The 24792-nt window shown below is 37.3% G+C and overlaps 1 protein-coding gene across 9 annotated transcripts in view; it reads left to right on the top strand.

Moving 5' to 3' along the window:
* Positions 1-750: 750 nt before the first annotated feature.
* The window catches only part of LOC18440088 (lipase class 3 family protein), a 76581-nt gene continuing 52539 nt past the window's right edge, over positions 751-24792 (top strand). For 4 of the 9 annotated variants that reach the window (XR_016058211.1, XR_016058209.1, XR_016058210.1 and 1 more), the window contains exons 1-9: positions 751-1190; positions 2352-2461; positions 13192-13254; positions 13340-13526; positions 13679-13783; positions 13882-14012; positions 14186-14765; positions 22868-22933; positions 23149-23235. Coding sequence is in view for 4 of the 9 variants with exons in the window: in XM_088870404.1 (XP_088726530.1) it covers positions 918-1190; positions 2352-2461; positions 13192-13254; positions 13340-13526; positions 13679-13783; positions 13882-14012; positions 14186-14765; positions 22868-22933; positions 23149-23220 (1587 nt within the window). In the remaining 5 variants the exon portion in view is untranslated. Of the gene's footprint in view, positions 1191-2351; positions 2462-13191; positions 13255-13339; positions 13527-13678; positions 13784-13881; positions 14013-14185; positions 14766-22867; positions 22934-23148; positions 23236-24792 lie in introns of those variants that run through there. The other 5 variants (XR_016058207.1, XR_016058208.1, XM_006850240.4 and 2 more) reach the window with 2 other exon arrangements.

Genomic DNA, 24792 nt, shown 5'->3' on the forward strand with positions numbered 1-24792 from the left:
ATGGATAGGAAACCGTATATGATATAAATAAGAGAGTGAATTTAAAAGAGATGTAAGATATTTAAGAAAAGATCTAAGAGGGAGAGGGAGAAAATCGTGTGGGGTGCGGGGAGAGATTTATTAAGAACAAAAACAACGGAAGGGGGGGGGGGGGTGGTGGCGGGGGGTGATTTATTAGGAAGGAAGAAAGATGGGACATATGACATAAAACATAAGAGAAAGAATAGAGAAAATGGTGTGGGGTAGGGGGGAGAGATTTATTAAAGAAGAAAAAAGATGGGACACTTCGCAAAAGAAAAAATAGAGGGGTATTGCTCTAGCTTGATATATAAAATATAAAGAAAAAATTTATATAAGGTTGCAACCCTAAAATATAGAATCAAAGATGCACCTAAAATATCCATCATAAAAAGTTGTTTAGATGTTGAAAACTCTCTAATTGATCATCTCGACATCGAGATGTATGAATATAAAAAGAAAAAAGATTTCGAGCATGTAAATAGTGTATCTTACAACACATTATTCTGACTCCATTCTCAAGATTTTCATGTACTTTTAGACTGCCTGATTTAAACTATTTTTAGAGTTTAAAAATTTATAAATAGGGAGGAAAATAAGGTTGTAAGCTTATGCAAACCACACCCAAAGTATGATAATAGATAGATTGTGGCGAAGAATATGTAACCGACAACAGGGGCGAGATCCGTATAAGACAAAAGGAATATCAACAAATCTCAGAATCACGAAATCGATTGGAAGGGGCTTCCTCTTTCTTATGCCTTAAGAATCCAAATCGGATATCCGCCATTCCTGTTCTTGAGTTAACTGCTAGAGAGAATGATAATCTGCCACCAATAAATCTAGAGCGAGAGAGAGAGAGGACATGAGAGCAGATTAGTTGGTGTGGTGGTGCTTGGATGGAGGATTGGATGGGAGGATTGCAGAAAAGGGTGGAGGGTTGGGTAAGGGAGCAGGGGAGGAGGATCAAAGAGGAGGTGGGCTGGCCTCCACAATGGAGATGGCCTCCTTGGCAGGCGGCCGCTGACAGAGAGGAGAAAAGGAGGGCTCGTGAGGAGTATGCGAGGAAGAGGGCACAGCTCCAGAACCTGTGCGCTGCCCTAAAGGCCGACTCCCTCCCCGATATGCAGGACGTTCTCTGCTCAATGGTCCTCTCAGAATGTGTATACAAGGTTCTCTTCATCCCTCTAATTCTTCATTGAGTGATTTCTAAGGTTTTTCTGTTAGGACTTTGCTTCTCCTCTCTTTTAGTAACTGGCATTGCAGTAGAGTATGCGAGATAGTAATTCACTATTCTTTCTCTTTCCAATCGCCCTTCGTCATTTGTGCATGAGAAACAGCGAGATTTGCATCTTTCTTACTAAGTGAGGGATTGATTTATGGCAATCTGTGCATTTGTGTATTGAATTCTTATGTGATTTCGAGTGAAGTTTGGTGGAGTTGCTCTGCAGGTCGAGCATGCCGAGGTCTTGTAACATGGAGCTGTGTGCTTCAATCCTAAGTTTTGGGCTTGGATTGCTCATGATCCAAAACTAAAAGTAAATGAACAGCAAATTTTGATACGACTGAACTTTGTTGGTACAATTTGACTTTTACCTTGCATGGGTTGGGAATAAATTGAAATTGTGAACAGATATTTGTATGCAGACTAGTTTCATTGGGGATTCGTGGTTATCTTTTATGACGCCTCCTGAAAATGCACATCGTCAATCTGTCTTCCATTAAAGCTATCGGATTGTCTACTCCGTTGTTACCTCGTTCATTTCCTTCTCTCTGTACCCATTCTGATTTGTATTGTGGGTTTTAATAAAATCTAGGGTGCCTATTTCTCCTCTCTTTTATAATATTTTTAGTTGTTATCCTTTAAAGATTTCTTACTTGCTCCTGTTTAAGGATTCCATTTTCTGACATACTCTTCTATTTGTGTGATATCTAGTTTTAGTTGCATTCACTGCATTTATACCATATCTTAGCAAATGAGCTTATTTCACGACGGAACTTTCTGTTAGCACAAAGTATGCCATGTAAAGTTCAAACATCATGACAGTATTCTCGCTCTTCATATTTCGTGTGGATTTTCTCTATTATATCTATGAGTCATTATGGATACCAAAAGCTTTTGTTGTTCCCAGAAATTGTGCAGACTGTAACTCTAAAAACTTGCTATTAGGAAAGCCGATATGTAGTGCGAAACTATATCTTTCTCATTATATGGTTTTCAATAATGACTCCTTAAGATTACTATTATTATTGATTTCTTGATAGGTATTATATTTGCTTAAATCATTGTTCCACATGTTTAACACAATGCGTTCATTTTTTTACATAATCAGAGGCCTGCATCTGAGATGATTCGATTTGTTAATAAATTCAAGGCTGATTTTGGAGGTCAAGTAGTTTCTCTTGAGCGTGTCCAGCCATCTTTAGATCATGTGCCTCACAGGTATTTATAACTCGACATATATTTGTTCATGTAACTGTAAGGACCAATTTCTATGTCTTCCTGTAAAGAATCATATTTCTTTTTGTTTAACCCTATAGCTCAAGAACGTAGTCCTTAACCCGAACCCGAATCTATATGGAATCTGAAACAGAATTCCATAAACTTTTCTTGCATTCGGATTTTTATCCTTCGATGAAGTTGTTTTACATGATCAGTCCCTTCTCTGGATTGCAGTTAACTTGTTTCCTTGTAAGTTATTGCATTTATCAGCAATAATCAAAATCATAGTTATTGGACATGTCTTAAAGAGCCTAAGGCAGCCATATCTATTTAAAAATTCAACTTTGAAAATATACTAAAATCTACAAAATATTTTGTGACATATCCCTTGTAAACTTATGGTTTCATTTCTGTCTTGTCATTTTTCTGATGAGTCATTTATGTTATGCTATCATTTCAAGAACTAGTAGATTGAAGCTTGAGGAATGTTCTGCACTTGAATTTCTCATTGTTTTAAGTTTTGTTTTCCGTTTTGGTGAAGTATTGTGTATTACTTGTTGTTGTTCACTTGGAGGTAGGGTAGAGTTGACACTTTTATTATCTTTGAAATTACTTATTTTTGAACCACATTCTTTGGCTCACCTTTGGGGTTGTACAGTTTGTTTTTTGAAATTTTGACACTTGGTATTGCAGCTCGCTTGTTTCTTGTCTATAAGCTTCTTTTGTTTATCTTGTGCATGTAAGAGAAGAGTGTGTGTGTGCGCGCACAGACACGTGTATGTATGCCCAAGTCACTTGGGGTTTGCAGGATGTCGAGCCTAGAACACCCCGAAATTCGGATGGTAATATGATTGATTAAATTTTTATTAATGCTAAATAGTTGATTTATTCTTTGACTAAATCAATTATACCTGAGTTATAATTAGTTTTGTAGATTTTTTATTATCTATTTTTATGATTTTCCTATTTTCTCTTATTTGTTTTTATTTTTGAAAGTTAACCATATTTTTCTCATTTTTATGAGAAAATGATCTTTAAATGTTTTTTCTATTTGTAGAAAGTTTTTTCTCATTGTTTATATACTTTTTATGCTGTTTATATTTTTATTTCTTAGTGAATTTCATATTTTCATTTTTTTTGGGTTTTTTGCTCTTTGGATTGCTAGCGCCGTCTCAGGCGAGTTGAATCAGATTGTTAGTGCAGTCTCAGGCGAGGGAGGGAGGGATTGATCTTGTCATTTTTTGGGTTCAGAAATTACATCATGCAAGGTCAACTTCCATTTACCGCATGATTGCATGGTATAGAACAATTTCCTTGAACGTTTACAGTTGATACTAAAGTGGGCCAACTAGGCGCCGATGGTGGTGCACCTTAAGTGGGACGAGCAGGGCATTCAGATCGCATCTACCCTAAGTGTACACATGGGTGGTGAGCCAACTTTGATAACCATGTGCTAACGTGAGAATTTCTTCCGGAGTTTTAGGCATTCTCCATGGAAATGTCAATTCAGACAAATCCAATGCGATAACATTAAACTAGTTGCCAGTCACAAAAAGGGGCATATGGGGCACTGGAGGAATATTCTTAAGCACTACAAGAAGGTTCTCGCTCCTAGCTAAGTGTAGTCGCATGTTCCCAAGCCCAACAAATGCCTTACTAACTTGCTCAAAATCTTTGACACCTCCACCCCATAGTTCCAAAAGAAATAACTTCAAATTTACTAACTTTACCCATTCTACACTTTGTCACTAACTATCATATCCGCTGCTCAAGTCAAACCATTTCAGAGCACACTAAAAGGCAATGTTCCAAAAAACGTCAAGTAGCACCTAGGTGGTTGAGGGGGTTCTTGGCCTGTCACCAAACCCAGGTGGGAGAATAGGGAGGTATCCAAAAAAAATGTTTTAGGTCCAAATTGTGTGTAAAAAATTATTTTTTATACAGTTCTTATGTTCAATCAATCCAAAATCCAAAGACAAAGCAAAGTATTTAAGATTTGGATAATTCGCTAATAATACATTAAGAAATATAAGAAAATAAAATCCAACATTCAAATTAAGTACTAGACTACTGCACTACTAGTACTAACTACTAACACAACAAGAAGGAAAAATATAATAATCATATAGTAACAAACTCGTTCTAATAAGGGTCACAGGCTTGATCTATTAGATGGGACTCTCGGTAAAAAACAATAGGTCAACAGACCATGTACAAAAAATGGGTTTATAGGATAGTCCCCTTACAAAGTTTACAGTGAGTACACAAAAATTGACCCCTTACAAAGTTTATAGCGAGTTTACAAAAATGGGCTAAGAAATTTGCCCGTACACAGTAAGTTGTACTTGTGAGTTTAACCTCAACGGTCCAGAGCAGCGAGGAACCGGGTCTGGTCTTCGACATGGACCCTAGCCCCGTCCTTCGCCAGGAGGTCGGCGAGCTCGTTTGACGTCCTCGAGGTATGCATCCAGGAGACGGTCATATCCCTGTAGGTGTGAACAATCTCATCATAAATCGGTGCCAGATACCAAGGGGGTGTAAACCTCCTGGTTGCCCAAGTAATGATGTTTAAAACATCACCCTCCACTATTAGGTGTTTCCCTCAAGATCGATCGAAGCTTTGCAAGCCCTTGAGAAGGGCCATTGATTCGGCATATTGGGAATCTTGAATGCCAAGATATTCGGAGTAGGTGAAGAGGATATTACGTTGGTGATCTCTAAATACACCACCTGCTCTTGCTTGGCTGGGGTTCCCCAAGGAGCACCTATCAAAGTTTAGCTTTATGGCTCCGTCAGGAGGTGGCTTCCATATGGTTGATCTTTTCTCCTTCCTTGGTCGGTGGACAAGAATATTCTTCCATTGACTAAGGAAGGAGTTTGTAGGGATACCCTTGAAGAGGTGCTGGTTTGACGCCCATGAGGTTATTGAGGACGTAACCTTGTGAAAGAGGGTTCGGACCACGCAGATTTGTCCTTGAAAAATTCTGGCATTTCTTTCTGTCTAGATTACCTAAATGGTTGCTGCCACCGCTGCCTTCCACAGGATTTTACTGGCCTTCGGCCATTGAGAGGCAAAATCGACAGCTATTAGGTCTCTAACCGTCGGTGGTGTTACCCAGTGGACACCAACCAGTTGTAGCAAAAGGCTCCAGAGGTCGTGGGCAAGGTTACGGTGGATGAAGAGGTGAAGATTGGATTCCTCCTAACACAAACACAAGATGCATCTGTTGGAGATTGGGATCTCTTTCTTTTGTAGGTAGTCGACTGTAAGTGCCTTTTGGGAACCCGCTGTCCAATTGAAAGTTTGCACCTTGGGAGGTGCTGTAGTATTCCAAATCTGGCTAAGAACCGATGGGGGATTAAGTGGAACGGTGGGATGTTGAATGAGTTTCTTGTAGAAGGAGGCCACAGAGAAGACCCCCTGAAGGAGTGAGGGACCATACCAATTGGTCCGTCCTTGTGTAGGGAGGAAAGAATGGTGTAATAGTGGCGACAGGGAGATGAAGTGGTTTGTTTCCTCCTCAGAGAGGTTTCTTCTGAAAGAGGGGTTTCTTTCATCTTGCTCTTTATTCTTTCTTTATCTCCTCTACCCAAAATGTATTTTTTACTGCTTGCGCTGTTTTTACTGAAACCCTAGGATCAATTATTGGGGTTTCTGATATGTATTTAAAAAGAGAAAAACTAAGGTTACTTCCTAGGATTGTTCAATCTAATCCCTATGGTAGTTTCCAGGGGTTATGTGCATGAAAACCCATTTGGGTTTGTGTTGAGTGTGGTGATGCTGCCTTTTTTGTGATTTCTCTTTAGAGATCAAGATGAATAGAGGAATTGTTGCGTAGTTTGGCGGTTTGTGGGCAACTGTGGATGATCCACCAGTGTTTTCTCTTAGGAAAAATTTTCAAGTGTATAGATGCTTCCTAGTCTACTCAAAGGGTGGCATTGTTGTGATGGTCAGGTTTGGATATTGTGGTGTTGCCCTAGTTTGTTCAAGTGTGAGAAAGTGATTGTGATGCAAATAAAAATCGGGGTTTTTTAATTTTTTTATTATATATATATTTTTTAATTTAAAAAAAGGTGTTATTTGAGATTTTAGTTTTCTTTAGGGTTTTTATTGTCTCTTTAGCTGTAGAGATTTAAAGGGTAGAATGGTAAGTTCTATATGGGAGTTGGTTGGGATAGATTTTTACGAGAATATAATTTCTATTTTTGTGGGGAGTTGAGTTTGTTATCTTTTAATAGGTTGATAAGCATCATGAAAGGAAAAAGAAAGAAAGAGACAAGGGAGAGTTGGAAAAGATATCAAACTTTGTTTTTACAAGATATGAAGTTAGAGAGAGATAAGGGTGGGTTGAAAAGGTGGTACGTGGAGAATAGAGAGAGACAGAAAGTTGTTTTAGTTTGTGGGTTTTATTTATTTATTTTTACCTGCATTAGTTGGTGTTAGGGCCCTGAGATTCGTGCTGATCTCTAATAAGAGTCCTAAGATTTGTGTTGATTACAAATAACTGTTGATCTAGTTATGGAGCCTCCAGATTAAATATTTGAGTGATTGGATTAAAGATTTGAGAGACTCCAAGAAGACCTAGTAGAGTGGTTGTGATGAACTCGGGTGGTATGGTCGTTTATTAGAACCATTTCATAATTGGTGTGGTAACTTTGAAGTGTGGGTCCAGCAACATCATGTAATATGGAACTAATGGTTACTGCTGTTGACTTAACATGTTTAAAATATGTGAAGACGATAATTTGCTGCGGGAGTGTATTGATGATTGACACTGTTGTCTCCTCGTTGCCAAAGGGAGGCAAATCCATTTACGTTAGCATTACTTGCATCCAACCTGCTCTTCCTCACCCGAATTTCAGTTGTCAACCCATTCCCTTCTTCTTTGCAATAAAGGTGTGCACTCAAATGGATGCTAAAGTTGTATTTTCCTAGTGAGTATTGGGAGTGGTTTAACTTGGTCATTTGTGTCCCTCATTCCAACCCATATGGTGGTAGTTTTGGTGCTGTTGGTGACAAACTGACAACCAGTTTCATTCTACCCTATGTTGTGGCACTGTTAGGACAACTCGATTAATACTATTAAGAGGCTACACATGCAAGGGAAGAAAAAAATCTATGCGGATGGATAAAGAGGCCCCATATCATGAGAAGATCCTTGCTGATTTTCTTTTACAGGAACATGGACTGGCTCTATTTGATGACTTTGTTTTTATTCATGTGGGTGACTGTGGTTCTTGGTGCTGGTATGAACTCATAGTACTCGTTGGGGAAGGCTGTTTCAAGATCCTTTGTATTGGACAAAATTGTTTTGGAGTAGGTCCCTCTAGTGCAAACAATCTTACGAGTCTTTCATGGTGTGTTAAGCCTCTTCTTGTTTCTCTTGAAAGGCTTAGATATGGTGAAGATATTCTTTTGGTCAACGCTTCAATAGAGATGTGCAAAACAGGGTTGGATTCCAATGAGCACTCTCTTGCAGTTTATGGTAGAGCTTATAATTGCTTGAAAGTGGTCATTTATGGGAAGCAAATTGTGCACGGGTGCCAAAGTTGGAACTTGGTTTTGGCCTAATTTCGGTGAGTTATCTTCTTATTGTGATTTCTAGTGGGGAGATGGAAAGGGATGACTTAATGAGTTTTAAGAGAATTTGCCACATGGATTCAACTATATGTGATGAAGTGGTTTTAAATCTGGGGCAAAAGGACCTTTTGAAAATGGTGCTCGAGTCCTATTCTATGGTGGATTGGGACTGCATTTGGGAGAAGACTTCCTTGATGAAAGTCAAACTTCTTTAGTTAGAAGTGGTGCTTCTTATTTTTCAGTGAAGGCATATGACTTCGAACTCTCAGTCTGCAATGTGTTGCCCACGGTATATGCCACAAAGATCATCGGAGGTGCATCGCAGTTGTTTAGTCTCATGCTTCACAAAGAACAATTGCATGGAGATGTAGGGTTCCGCCAGCTAAGGGAGGAGGGTGAGTTCGTTTCCACTCGGGAAGTATGATGCAAATCGCATGTGGGATGTTTAGGCGTAGGGCTAACTAAAAATTTATTGTATTTTATTTTATTTTTATAGGGGTGTGGTTGGACTTGTTTATTTATTTTTCATAATTGTTGGGGTTCATTTTGAGGGATATCCATGTAGGGGTTAAAAAGGTTTTTATTTTTTATTTTTTTATTTTTTTATTTTTTTTATGTCTTGGGCAAATTAATGGGTTTTGATTTTTAGGATGGGTGTGGATGGGTTTCCTAGTTTATACCATTTCATGATCCTATTTTGGTGGGGAGTGTTAGCTAATTGGAAAGGGAAATATGGGTATAAAGGTGAGCACCTGAGATCGAAGAAAATAGGGAATTTGTTGGGAGTTTCACTACTTCAAAAAAAAAGGGATTACCATGTTATCTTGTTAGTTTTAGCTATGGAAAGAGATTCACGTGGGGCGAGAGTAAATTCCTATAAAAGTGAATCAAGGGGGAGAGAAAATAAGAGAATTAGAGAAAAAGAGGGTGGACTTGAGAGCAATCTTAAATAAAATGGGTGGTGCGTCATTTAGAGAGACTGCGGGAATATTTCTTAAAAATTGTGGAGTGTAGTTAGAGATAGATCTTTTGATACTTTTTTATTGTATATTTATTTTACCTTGTTTGTATTAAAAGAGTGGGTACGTGCCCATCGAGAGGGGGACTTAGATATTTTCTATAGAAAAGATAGCTTTTTTTTCTTTTGGCTTGATTTACAGCCATGATTTCTTTCTCAATAGTTGCTGAATTTTGCTTGTTTTAAGATTGAATGAAGGCCGGGTTTAATTTCTGGACTCCTTTCGCATCATTTGGTATAAGAGTTTTAAATTTTATATATTTTTTATTATAAAAAATAAAGAGTTGGAAAAATAATAAACACATAATATTTTCCAGTTTATTATTTGAAACAATGGATCTCAGGGCTCTGATGCTAACTGATGCAAGGAGAAAATAATATACTAGAAAAAAATATAAAGTAAAAAAGTTTGAGAGGTTATACCCTCTCTGGGTCTGCAAGGGAGTCCACCCCAAGATCTTTCACTATATCAAACTTTACTCAATTACCAATAATCTCCGTTTTAAAGAAGGGACATCTTTTCTTTAAATACACTTAGTTGAAAAATAAATAAATAAATAAAACCCATAAACAAAAATACTTTTCTCTCTTTCTATATTCTCCATGTACCACAAAATAGATATCAAACTTCTTTGTACAAGATATAAAGTTAGAGAGAGATAAGGGTGGGTCTTTTTACAAGGTATGAAGTTCGAGAGAGATAAGGGTGGGTTGGAATGATGGACTCATGATATGAACTTAGAGAGAGATAAGGGTCGGTTATAATGGTGGTACGTGGAGAATAGACAGAGAGAAAGTTATTTTTGTTTGTAGATTTATTTATTTGTTTATTTTTTCAACTATGTGTATTTAAATGCAAGATGATGTCCCTTGTTTGAAATTGAGATTATTTGTGATTGAGTAAAGAGTTTGATTTTGTGAAAAGATCTTGGAGTGGACTCCTTTGCATACCTAGGGAGAGGGTATAGTCTCAACCTTTTTAATTTTAATTTTTATTTTGTAGTTTAATATTTTCTCCCTATATCAATTGGTATCAGAACCTTGAGATCCGTACTGATCACAAATAAGAGCCTTGAGATTCATGCTGATCACCAATAACTGATGTTCTAGTTATGGAGCCTCTAGATCAAATATTTGAGTGATTGGATCAAAGATTTAAGAGACTCAAAGAAGTCCTAGTAGAGTGTGTTAGCAAAGCGATAGAACAGGGTCTATGAGATCTATTTCATAGATTGCAATTGGAGGAAGAAGAACATGAAGAGGTAGATGATCAAGCATTAATCACAATCACCGCTTGCTTCAGAAGTTGGTTGATTGAGACTCATGAAATACAAGTGGTGAAAGGTGCAAGAGATTTTCGTATCACAATTGATTTTTTAAGCATATCACAACTTTGTTCGATTAGAATCAACAATCAAAAGTTCGACAAGACAAGGGTAAAAATTTCCAGTTGGAACAAAGTGGAGAAGATAATGAAGGAAAATTTTCAAATTCCTTAAGCTTGAGGTCGAGCTCTCCTAACTCTTGGGAGAATGATACAAATAAAATTCACGGTTTTTTAATTTTTTGTTTATATATATTTTTATTTTAGAAAAGGTGTTATTTGAGACTTTTAGTTTTTAAGGTTAATATTGTTTAGTTGTAGAGATTTAAAGGGTAGAATAGTAAATTCTCTATGGGGTTGGTTAAGATAGATTTTTATGAGGATATAGTTTTTTTGTGGGGGTTGAGGTTGAATATCTTAATGGGTTGATAATAATTATAAAAGGAAAAGGAAAGAAAGAGATAAGGAATAGTTAAAAAAGATATCAAACTTTGTTTTTACAAGATATGAAGTTAGAGATAAGGGTGGGTTGAAAAGGGGGTATGTGGACAATAGAGAGAGAGAGAGAGAGAGAGAGAGAGAGAGAGAGAGTTATTTTTGTTTGTGGGTTTTATTTATTTATTTATTTTTTAACTAAGTGTATTTAAAGGGAAGATATCCTTCTTTGTAACGGAGATTATTGGTGATTGAGTAAAGAGTTTGATCTTGTGAAAGGATCTTGGGGTGGACTCCTTTGCAGATTCAGAGAGAGGGTATAATCTCTCAATTTTTTTATTTTCCAGTTTATTATTTTCTCCTTGTATACGTTGGTATCAGAGCTTTGAGATCCGTTGGTCCAAATAATAAATTGGAAAATATTATTTGTTTATTATGTTCCCAACTCTTTATTTTTTATATTAAAAAATATAAAATTAAAAGCTCTGATACCAAATGATGTGAAAGCAGTATAGAAATTAAATCCGGCCTTCATTCGATCTTTAAAGAAGCAAAATTCAGCAACTATGGAGAAAGAAACCATGACTGTAAATCAAGCCAAAGGAAAAAAAAACTATCCTTTCTTCATTCATAAAACTCTCTACAGAAAATATCCAAGTGCCCCTCTCAATGGGCACTTACCCACTGTTTTAGTACAAACAAGGTAAAATAAAAAATAAAAAAATACCAAAAGATTTATCTCTAAGTACACTCCACAATTTTTAGGAAATATTCCCCCTAGTCTCTCTAAATGACGCACCTCGCATTTAATTTAGGATTGCTCTCATGTTCACCCTCTTTCTGTAATTCTCTTATTTTCTCTCTCTCTCTAGATCCACTTTTATAGGAATTTATTCACATCCCCACATGAATCTCTTTCCATAGCTAAAACTAACAAGATAACATGCTAATCCCTTCGTTTTTTTGATGTTGTTAACTGTACATGCTAATCCCTTTTTTTTTGAAGTAGTGAAACTCCCAACAAATTTCCAATTTTCTTGGATCTCACGTGCTCACCTATATATTCATATTTCCCTTTCCAATTAGCTAACGGTCCCCACCAAATTAGGACCATGAAATGCTACAAACTAGGAAACGCATCCACGCCCATCCTGAAAATCTAAACCCATTAATTTGAAATAAGACCCCTTTTTTTACCCCTACATGGATATCCCTCAAAATGAACCTTGACAATTATGAAAATAAATAAACAAGTCCAACCACAACCCTATAAAAATTAAATAAAATAAAATAAGATTAATTTTTAAGTACCCCTATTCCTAAACATCCCAGACGTGATTTGCATCATACTTCCTGGGTTGGAAAAGAACTTGCCCTCGAGTTTTTGGCTGTTGAGCGTTATTGTCCTCCCTTAGCTGATGGTGAAACCCTACATCTCCACGCAATTGTTCTTTGTGAAGCATGTTCCTGTAAAGTCCACCTTGGCACCTAAGCAGCGCTCGAGGGGAGCCAGGGCCCTAGGTGCATCATCTTGGGCTAGATGGGTGTGGGGGGGAGGGGAGGGGGCCCTCTAGGTTGTTTGTTTGTTTATTTGTTTATTTTGCTTGCTTCTTCTTGTTGGTATTTCAGCATTTCATCAAAATGTTTTGAGGATATTGCGTCCTTTCTCTTCATTAAACAATTGGATGGCGTGTCTCTCTCTCACAACATGCAAATTCATGTTGCCCTTTCTCTCTCTCTCGCCCCCCACACCCCTTGCTTGTCTTTGTGGCGCCTCAATCATGAGGCACCTGCCTGGGCAGGCAATGACCTGCCTAGGTGGCCACTTCTGCATTTTAAAGCATTTGTTTGAACTTCCCATTAACTTTCAAAATGATAAATCGAAGAATATCTACAGTGAGGCAATTTACTGGCAGATTGGCCAGATTATATTTGTATATCAGGGGATTTGGATAATGAGACTTTATTGCATTTAAATAATTTGTAGTCCTTATTGGTTGGTTTTGCAGTTTAATAATTAATCATCCTTTAAAAGTTCCTGTGGCGTTCAATAGTTCATTATGTTCTATGCTGATGCTTACTTTCTTGATTTACAAACTATAATATACAGATGCTTTGCTGTAATTTGCTCTCTCATCCATTTGGTATTCCATGTTTATACTGATTGGTTGAAAATGATAGGTTAAATTTTGTCACGCATCCAAAGCTTTTTGCCAAAAATTTTCTGACTGGCCATGGATTTATTATGAGTCGCTTTTCTTCTCAGATATGTTCCTTAGTGGGGTGAAACCTGGGCATTGGTTCGGGAATCTTGTAGTGGTTCTGTGCAGAATGAGAGGTCTTTAGTGGTTTTCTTCTTTAATGTTTTGCAGGTATCTATTAGCTGAAGCAGGCGATACCTTGTTCGCTTCCTTCATTGGTACCAAGCAGTACAAGTGAGCTTCAATAATGTTGACCTGGATTTGATTCTTTTAAATGTTATTGAATTTCTAAAGTATATAAATTTATTTATTCATGCAGGGATGTCATAGCCGATGCAAATATACTGCAGGGGGCCATATTTCATGAGGATACTGCAGAAGATATTTATTTGGGTGAAGAATCTGAGATGGATAATATAGATAGTAAAGCGGGAGTGGACCCGGGGAGGTGTCTCCAAGTAAACTCTAATAATCTGCAAACCAAATTGAGACCAGCTGCACATAAGGTGAGATTATGGGCTTATTTTTGTTTGAAAATTGTTCTGTGATAATAAAACCTTGGGAATTTATCTGAACTTCAAGGTGAAGGATCCTTATTGTTCATATGGCACAACAGATGCTGATTATTCATTGCGTCACTGCCTTGTAATGTGCATAGGGGTTCTTGGCTCGTGCTAAAGGCATTCCAGCACTAGAGTTGTATAGGCTTGCCCAGAAAAAGAATAGGAAGCTTGTTCTCTGCGGTCATTCACTTGGTGGTGCGGTAAGGGCATGCACAATGCATTTTCTTTTTTTTCTTTGGATTATACATTATTACATGTGTGCTTTATCGTTAGTTTGTTCTGTTTGTTATGTTTTCAGGTTGCAGTGTTGTCCACCCTTGCTATTTTGAGGGTTGTTGCTTCTCCATCGTCGGTTAAAGAAAATGAGCGGGTGCAAGTTAAATGTATCACCTTTTCCCAGCCTCCTGTTGGGAATGCAGCCTTGAGAGAGTATGTCTTTGTACTTCTGAGTTCGTCATACCCATGTGTGTACACTTTAATGTTTATATCTCATGCATATGTCGGAGTTTGTGTAGAAATTTCATGTTACCTTATCATTTGGATGGTTTTGGTTTTATAATGGTAGGAAGTGGTTCATTTCTATCATATTTGTCTTTCATCAGCTATGTTCAAAAGAAAGGATGGCAGCACTATTTCAAGACGTATTGCATTCCTGAAGACTTGGTTCCCCGTCTCCTCTCACCTGCTTATTTTCAGCATTACAGTTCACAGGCATTGCAAAGTGCAGTAGACATGGATCTCAGTGGTTCATCTTTAGGGAAGCCCAGTGCGGGAGGTGGGATTGGGGTGTCAATAACAGTAAAAGCTAGAGAAAATAATGGGGAACGGCTGGTACTGGGTTTAGGACCTATTCAGAAATCTTTTTGGAGACTATCCAAGCTTGTGCCATTAGGAAGTGTTCAACAGCAGTTAAGTCGTTTCAAAGTAAAAAGGAATGAATTGGGTGAAATAGCTGTAGCAAAGAACTCAGGTTTAACGGAAACACTTGATGAAGTGGAGGCAACCCCACAATCTCTTGATATCCAAGAGGGTGCTGATGGTATTTCTCTTACTCCATCTGATATGGATGGAGGGGCATCTGATGAAGTTAAGGGCAATGCCCATAGAACTGATGCTAAACGCACTGAGGCTAGACGTTGGAGGAGAGTGCCTTCTCTACCTTCATATGTACCATTCGGTCAGGTAATTGACTTCCATGATTGCCACATGTTCTCACACTTCCTTTCAAGGTTTTATTCAATCAAATATTGAAATGCATATATGTTTAAGGACTTCATGGTTGAACTTCCGGTGATCACAATATAGACTCCAGAAAGTTTCTCGAAATTCTTGATGGGAATTAGTCATGAACTTTTCTCAATGCAAAGGAAATATACTGCTACGGGTTAATTCTTGTCTTGTGTTCTGTTGTGTATTGTGTAATCTTTAAGATGGTTCAGAGAATATATTTGATGAAAAAAAATTCATGCTTGCTGATCCTTTTGTTGTTTACTACCTATATACTGTCTTATGTAAAACTTGTATATTTTTTAGGATCTTTGTCTGATTATTTTCGACTTTTTTTTGGATAGTCTGGTTATTTGGTAAGTGTGGCTTGTTTCATACTTTAAAATCTAAATGATCGGATTAGGTAACACACCCAAGGGAATAGCCATGAATGTAAGAGCTCCTAAGGAATTTCTTTGCAAGGAGTAGGCTGTCATTAACATTTGATATTTTAGTGGCCAAAACACATTTTTGTTACTTTCTCGTCATCCCCTTGACATTGTCTATTCATCCTTATATTTACAAAATTTGATACCGTCATGGTGAGTGATGTGGTCCACTAGAAAATCTCATGTGATTGGATGTGGAGGTTTAGGCCGCATTTGGGCATCTTGGCTTTTGGGGTTAGGGACAAAACTCCCTTAAAGCAAGCAAGTGCCATGCGTGCTTGAGGTGCCGCTATTTATGGGTGCCCTTTCAAGAATGAAACGTCTCTTATTTGAAAATGCCACCAATAATGGGGTTTCGGGATGTGACACAAGGAAAGCAAACATCCCTTTTGCTTCTTTCGGCAAAAAAAAAAAAGAAAAAAAAAGAAAAGAAACAAGAAAAGGATATTGTCAAGGATGTTATTATCCAAAAATGAGTGTCTATTTTCATAGATGCCCCTAATGGCAGGTAACAGATAATGCTGGGACAGGGTTATCAGGTCGTCTAAATGGAGTCCTTAAAGTCCAAAATTATGCACAAATGGTAATCATTGTAAGGAATTATATGTTTCAGGTTTGTTCAATTCATGATAATAGGACTAGTTGAGTGTTTACATTTTTTTTTTGAGTACAATTAAATTTTGTATTGCTGTGAGTGTGTCAAGGAACAGGAGGGATCCGAGAGTACCCACAAGTCGGGTCTCTCGATCAAAAAATAGGTCAAAGACCCTATACAAAATATTGGGGCCTATAGACTTGCCGGATTACAATAGGTGTACTGTAGTGTAACCCAAAAATTGGGCTTGTGGACTTGCCTGATTACAAGAAGTGTAACTAAACACAAGGTGAACCCACTATTTCCCAGAGCAAAAAAGGAGATGGACCGGCGACTACTATTTGACACCTGCAGGCCCAACCAAAAATGTCATCTAGTAGAGGTCTTTTGCTTGGGCCCTAGCTTTGTCTTTCGCCACTAGATCGGCGAACTCGTTGGACGTCCTCCAGATATGCGTCCATGAGACGACCATATCCTTGCAAGTGTGAGCAATCTCATAAAAAATCGAAGATAGATACCACTGATGTGGTGAGGTCCCAGCTGCCCAGGAAATGACATTTGGGCGTCTCCTTCCGCAAACAAGTGTGATCCCCAAGAGTGGTTGAAGCTTTTAAGGCCCAAGAGCAGGGCCATAGTTGAGTCTTTACATTAATATTGTTGGAAAGTCTCTCTTACATTATTGGACACACTCCATAAGATTGTTAGCTGATAATCCACTCTTGTTTCAAGTCCATCTCTTTCACCTCAAAATGCTTCTATTTTCTCCTAAATCTTGAAAGGATACCTACCTATTACCTTTTTTTTTTTTAAGGGATAACTACCATATTATCCTTGTTCTACCTTGAACCATGGAAATAAACTCCTCTTTATCTCACTGTTCTATGGTTTATTACGCCCATATTTGCCTTATCCTGTCATCAAAGCATCGGAAGCTGAGAAATCTTTATCTTAATGAATGAATGGTTAACTGTCAAAAAAGAAGGAAAATAAATGCTTCAAAGCTCCAAAATGAGAAAACCTTTGGAATCTGTCCTGTAAGGGCTGCATTCTTCGGATAATTGACTCCAGACTACCCCTTAAACTTAATTAAACCTCTCCTCTCTTGAAAAGTCTTCATAAGAAATTGTGTTTGTCTGTTTTGGTTTATTTATGCATTCGCTTGTGGGCTCGCGTTTACATGTGTGGCGGAGGCATCATAGCCTCCATATATAGAAAAACTGGATGGGCATGAAGATTAAGCTCCACATCCTCACTGTCGGTGGTTTACTATCTTACAAATTGCAACCCAAATCACTTCAAATTACCTCTGTGTTAGTGCATTCCCCATCGCAACAACCATAGAGAAGATTGCAGCACTAGATTAAGGGTAACTCTGTATACCATTTATCATGTGATTGTGAACTCTCAATTCTAGGAAATAATATCAATAGAAATATTGTACTAAAGTTCAGTGGAAGGTGTTTGTCATGTCAGTGTATCATCCGTTGCCCTCTTTAGAATATTTTTCTTCCAAGGTTTTAAAAAAAATGCTGGGTGGCTCCTAGGAACCCCCTGCCAGGGGGGTGGGGGTTGTCTAGGGCAGCCGCCCGAGAGCTCAGGCGCTCAAAGTTGTGAGATACATACATGTATGCATATATGTGCTGTCCAAACACACATATATGCCTATTTGTGTTAAATATGTGTATTTTTGCATATATATGTATCCTCAATAACTTCTTTATACAAAATATATGCATGTGAATGTTGAAACATGTTCAAATCACTGAAAATTTTACTTCTTTGAATAACTAAAATAGTGAAAAACATACACACAAGTACATAGTGTATTAGTGATTTAGTGTCCATGCACCATACTCTAAAGCCTAGAGTGCATAATTCATAATATCAAACTCATAGGCTCCAAGTCTCCATTAAGACCAAATGACCAATACAAAATGATGTTGTACAATATTTGCCATACAAATGAGAAGAAAGAAAATACCTTTCATTGTTCAATGTTTTGGATGTTTTATCTTTAATGTTTCCGTTGTCTAACAAATGATGCTGTACAACATTTGCCACACACAAGGTTTATTGTCACATGGAACTCGATATTAATTGCATTATCAGATCCTTCATTCTTTCCCTGGCTTATTCAATCATGAAGCATTCTCATACCGACCCTGACTATAGGAGACCCTCAAACCTCACAGTTTTGGTTAAGGCCCTCTTGATATACCTCTTGACTGAAGAGTTTTTTGACTTTATGAATCCCAAATAGCCAAGATCCGGTAAGTCAGGCGTTCTTGTTCACTTTCACTTTGATCAAGAACTATCATAGGATGGTAGGGTAAAGGCCTTGAAAGGCCATGACTCTAACAGGTTTTGGTTTTGTAAAAGGTTCAAGTTTTGGTTGATGGCTTTTGGTGGTGAATGTCATCTTCAGGATCGAATAAGCGAATGGATCAGGGTTTGAGTTATGCGTCTTTGCCCAATGAAAAGATTGAAATGGGGTTCGAAAACACTTTCCCAAATGGTAAAGATAAAAGCCAATCAGGGTTGGAAATATGCATCACATTAATAATGACAGTTTGGAATTTGATCCAAGTGGTGATGGCCATGATGGAGATGGTCATGATGCTCATGATAAGGCTGTTTACCTTGACGATGATACTCAATTCGCTAGTTGAAATTTGATTTCTCATTTCGCTGTTTGGTACTTAGAAGTGGACTCAGAGGCCTTCTAAGTTTTCTTTTTGTTTGTATTGTCTGACTTGTAGTACCATTGTCTGGTAATGCTATCTATTATGGTATTTTTTAATCTGTATGACGTGATGACAATGGTTTCTATGTTGTATGACTCTGTCACTTGTTAGTGTGATTAAAGTTTGCTCAAGATGTAAACTTGTGATGTTCTAGATATGTTGTTTGATGCACAAAGAAAACATGTTTAATTTTTGGTGCAAGAAAAAACTTCGCATTCACCCAACCCCTAGAATTAAAAATAAAAAAAAACATAAATTTGGGGGACTTTGGCATCAGACCTCAATACCCTGACACCACCCACTCCCCCTTCATTGTGTGTGACTAGGCGGCTGGGGCCCATGGCTGACTAGGCAGCACTGTGAGAGTTCTGATACAGTGAAAATAATCGCCTGAGGCTCTCACTTGTGGGGTTCCCAGCAGGCCAACAGTTATGTAGGAAACAATAAGTTTGTTTGACGTGTGAATGCCCTCGGCTTGGCTAACGCGTGGCTCAGTTGTGGGGTTTGTTTGACGTGTGAATGCCCTCGGCTAGGCAGCACTGTGAGAGTTTGATACAGTGAAAATAATCACCTGAGGCTCTCACTTGTGGGGTTCCCAGCAGGCCAACAGTTATGTAGGAAACAATAAGTTTGTTTGACGTGTGAATGCCCTGGGCTTGGCTAACGCGTGGCTCAGTTGTAGATTGGTGGAATTTATCTGCTACTCCCTAGCCTATAATAATATCAAGTCTGGATTCGGGTGTATTATGTGGATTGTATTAAATATTTCGGACCATATGATTATTTGATAGAGGGAAATGTTATCTAAAGATTGTAAAGGCTATATTGGTCCTCAGGGAGCTTAGATTCTGGGAATTCATTGAAATGAGCTTTAAATGCTCTAAATCGAGCCAATTTATGGATTCTAGGCGATTTCTGGATTAAGCTACTCTAGAAACCCTATTAAAGTGGTTTTTTATTGAATTGAATTGAACTCTAAAGTCGAATAACTATAAATGCTCGTCTTTGTCGTCAATCTAAGGGACTTGGGTTGGCGATTGGCGACAAACACAAAGATGATGACTGTTGAGTCAATTTTCTCATCTTGGTATTGTAACCTGGAATGTAGAAATTTTTTGAATTTGACTTCTATTAGCTAATAAGCCGTCAAGCACTATTTTGGGGTTCAAATTGCCATGGAATTGTTAATTTGGATAAGAGAGTTGAGGTTTAGAATTGTTAATTTGCCGTATTTCATTCTCTATGCATATATCTATATTTATAATATGTACGCCTGTAAATATTTATAGCATTCTGATAACATATTTGCAATCATGTCTTCTTTGTGTCATTATCCATGCCTGTTTCAAGGTCACTCCCATAATGTTTCGAAGTGATGCAGGGAAAAGCTATGATACCAAATGGTGCAGGGAAGATGGTGGAAAGATGGGAAAGAAATAATTCGAATAAAATAATAATAAAGGTTGAGAGAATATACCCTCTCTCAAGGTATACAAGGGTGTCACCCCAAAGATCTCTTCACAAGATAAAAAACACTTTCTTTATTCTCAAATAATCTAGTTCCATAAGAACCCTAGTCAGATCCTAACCCTTCATCTTTGAAAAGAAACTTCCAAGTCTACCCCTTACATCTTTACAACCAAAAAAGACAAAAATAATCCTAAAGAAATCTAACAACCCCAATAATCTAATCTAAAAACCTAAATAACCCTAAATCTAAAACTTTAGAAAATAGTAAAATAAAGTACTAAAAGAAACCTATTACATCATTCTCCCGGGGTTGGAAAAAGCTCGACCTCGAGCTCGTCGAATTCATCATATCCTCTAATATTCTTTCCAATAATTGGTAATGCAGTCCTACCATTTTTATGGATACTTTTTCCTCTTCAATGAAACTGTAAATAAAATACTTGATGTGCAGTTTATAAAGGAACTCTAAAATGCTACTCACAATGTTGATTTCTTTTTTAATCTCCTCATGTAACTGTGGAAGATCGATCTTGATATCAAGATTTTGTGGATGCTCTTTAGATCATGGTTCTTGCATCACAATTTGTTCATTACATATAGAATCGGCATTTGGAATCCATTGTGGAGGTAGTTTTGTATCAAAGGTGAAAGTTGGCGTGAGATTTATATGATTGCAAGTGCCCTCTTCTCGATGAGTGGTGTTTCCAATCGCTGCAATTATTGATTCACTTTGCCAATCTCTCCTCAAATTCCTTCTATGTCTTGATTTATACTCTTTATGTTCTCCTCTGTGGCCTTGTTTGTACATTCTATAATGTATGGCATTAAATCATAAATCGTATGAGCAGGTTCTGGTGGCACTGTGATGTTGGATCTTCTTGCTTCGATACCAATTGATGCAGGGAAGATGGTGGAAAGTTGGGAAAGAAATTTTTTTTTTTTTTTTTTTTGAGAAAGTTGGGAAAGAAAGAATTCAAATAAAATAATAATAAAAGTTGAGAGAACATACCCTCTCTTAGGGTCTGCAAGGGAGTTCAACTCAAAGATTTCTTCACAAGATAAAAAAACTCTTTCGTTATACTTAAATAACCTAGTTCCATAAGAAATGCTATTCAAATCCTAACCCTTCAGCTTTAAAAATAATAATTAAACTTTCAATTCTACCCCTCAAACCTCTACAATAAAAAAAGACAAAAATAACTCTGAAGAAATCTAAAAAACGCAAATAAACCTAAATCTAAAAATCTAGAAAATAGTAAAATAAATTAATTTAAAAAACCTATTACATCACAGAGACACTGATTTATACCTAAGACATACCAGCTAAAAAGCCTAAAGCCTTTGCCTCACAGTAACGAATACTTGTACCTAGTATTAACCCCTTGCAATGATTTCTATGCATGCACTCTACTTGTTTGAAGCATTTTCATCGTCGTCTGGGTTCTGAGACATAGGAATCTCGAAAAGTTGAAAGTCCCATCCACATTAGACTTTCTTATTGTTTTCATAAATGTTGCTTATCTTGGAGTGAGGTCTCCACCATGAACTCTTCCCAAGCCTGCTCTTTGTAAGTGTTTAAAGTTTATGGATCCAGTCAGGTGTTACAGGTGATCCTTCGCTTTCTAAAATTTTTAATAGCAGATGATTTTCAATTTGGTAATACTCTGGAGAAGTTGGGTGTTGAGTGTCTTAGTATTCACTTAATGAGCATTTTGATAGGTCGGATACACAACACTAAACCTTGCTCCAACAGGGTGCCCTGATCAATTTAAATATAGGTGAAGTTCTTTAGTTTGAAATGAGGGGTTAAATCCACGAAATAAAAGTCCATCTATGCAATTTACCCAAGTATTCTTATAATATATGTGTATAAATTACTAAAGTGTTATCATGGGCGCAGAAGTAGGTACCCTGAAACCATTGTATATTCTGATTTGAACCATCCAATGTGAGCATGATGATAGAAAAAGCTCTCTTTGTAGGTGATGGACTGCCTCAAATAGAGCCCTCCAGGATCATGTATGAACTGATGCTCTATTTCAATGCATGTAACAGATCCCATCATCCCACCAGTGTCTGATATTAGCAACAGAACCTGTATGTCAATGGGATTTTGCTGCCTGTATAGGATAATGGTTCTTTTTTAACATGTCAGACTGTCTCTTCCATGCAAGTGTATGCATGGATTCGTGTCTGATGCATTGGTTTGGCCGATGCACTTCACTTAATGCTACCCCATCATGATTGACTGAATATAGTTAGATCTAGTATTTCGTTGGACGGGATTTGGTCTTTTGGATGGATCTTTGAACTATCAATTCCCTTGCTGAAATGTTGGTCCTTTGTTTTATTCAGTTATCTGTTGATGTGATTAATTCTGATTTCTAGAGTAGTTGGTAAGTATCTCAATTCATTGGTGTTGTGTGTGCTGACAGACATCTTATCGCAGGTATGGAAAGTATCCATATTATGGGCATTTTACAGTTCTATTTTGAAATCCATCTTACAGAAATTGTGTTGTGTTTATATATCTTTCCCAATAGTTGACTTTTTTTGCTTGAAAGAAAATTTCGAATAATTAACTTCGTTTAACTGATGCAAGAGATGTACGAGTATGTATGAGATAGAAGAAAAAGGTGCTTGTGGTTACAAATATTGGTCTCAGTATTGTATTCTTCACAAAAAAGTTTTTTGGTAGCCTGGGATTCTGGGTGTGATTGTGTTGTGCTTGTCCTTACAGTTTTGGTTGTTTTCTTTTCCCGTTATCCAATTAGGACCATCCATTTTTCATGGCTTATCACTATTTGTGTTTCATAACAGCTTTATCTTTTGGGAAATTCATCGGTGGAATCACTTTCTGCTGCCGAATACTCGAAGTTGATATCGGTATGAGCTTCTGTGGTTTATTCGTTACTTATCATATTCTATTTGGGATGCTCTAGATAAGGGGTTAACCTTGAACATGTCTTTCCCTTGCATTCCTCTTGTAAGATAAAAATGCTTCTTGTTGTTGTTGTACTTGAACAAACTAAAAACGAGAAAATAGCATATAAAGATAACTTTCTGGATACTCTCATCATGGTCGCTTTCTGTTGGCAAAGGCATCTTCAGGTGCGGTCTGTGATAGCAGAATTGAGGGAGCGATTCCAATCACATTCTATGAAGTCTTATAGGTCGCGCTTTCAGAAGTAAGTTTCGAACTCACACATCCTTAAATGTATTTGTATATGCCACTGACATTATGGCTTCATGATACCAAGTCCAAAATTAGTCTATCAATTCTTGAATGTAGTGGCTTACTCATGATGGACACCTCGTGAAAATAGTTGCTTGTACTTTTCTTTCACTTTCTAACTGTTAATGTGTAGGATAGATTAACTGTATTTTATTTCTTTACATGGTGTCATTTTATTTCTGATCGGTATCTGTTTTTCTATTTCATTGATTGTAATGAGGTGTTACAAAATTTTTGTGCCATGTATTTTAATATTTACAATATTGGTGTATGTGTAAATGGAATCTGTATGTGTCGGTCATAAAATTGGTACTTTGGGAAACACTATGTAATGCTATGGGTTACCAGTAACTGGTTACTATCGACCCCTTCATGTGCCATCTACTGGCTCAATTCATTCGTGAGTTTGTATTGATCTTCGAAACTTAGACTCAATTCATGTATTTCCACAATGGCATTCACCAATCTCCAAGACTTGCTACAACCAGCTTTAGTCCATGAACCGGTGTTACCCGATTCCCCTTCTACATTTACCAACCCTATTCTGGATATACAGTCTGAGACATGTGAGGAGCGCGAGGGCCGTCACCTGTAGCAGAATGGACTCTTCAGTATTTTTTAAAACTCTGCTATTTCCAGCTGGACTAGAGGGTTTCCTTTGAACTTCCGTTGAAGTTCAGTTTTTACCTTTCCACCTGTTGGAGGAAGCGATCTGATGCTTTTATTTAATTATTTATTTTTTCTGTTCTAGGGTCCAGGCTATTGTATTCCACTGTTGGCATAGGTTTCAAAGGTTGTAATCCCCAAAATCATTCCTAGTCATTGCCCATAGAATGATCTGACTTTTCCCTAGTCAAGAGGAAGTAGGATAAAACACACAGAAGTGAAGACTTGAAATTTTACTACTATTGGAAAATAGGTGCACCAAATAAAAATATTTAAAAATCTTTTACCTATACACATACACACAAAATAATCTCTCTCTCTCTCTCTCTCTCTCTCTATATATATATATATATATATATATATATATATATATATATATATATATGGCCTCGCTGAGGATATGGCCTTTAATAGAATAGAATGGAGAATCAGGATTCATGTAGCCGATCCCAATTAATCGGAAAAAGGGAGGATATGACCTTTAATAGAGCAGAATGGAGAATCAGGATTCATGTAGCCGATCCCAATTAATTGGAAAAAGGCTAAAATGATATATATATATATATATATATATATAGGGAAAGGATCTTGTCAGCCCTCGGGCTGACTGCTACAGTGTCAGCGAACGGCCCAAATTGAATCTGGGCTGATCTGACGGGTACGACTTCATTTAGTAGTTGAATTTTCATTTTTTTTTCTACAAATCCAAATCACTTGAAATTTTAGGCGTCAATTCTTCCCATCAAGGCTAACGTAATAAAAATATAAAAAAAATAATTTGCAAAATAAATATTGACCAAAATACCCCCGAAATAAGTTAAAACCAACTCCTGAACCCAGAAGC

The sequence above is a fragment of the Amborella trichopoda genome, chromosome 6 (genome assembly GCF_054954075.1).
Source record: "Amborella trichopoda isolate Santa Cruz 75 chromosome 6, AtrichopodaSantaCruz75HAP2 v2.0, whole genome shotgun sequence".
In the NCBI taxonomy this organism is placed as follows: Eukaryota; Viridiplantae; Streptophyta; class Magnoliopsida; order Amborellales; family Amborellaceae; genus Amborella; species Amborella trichopoda.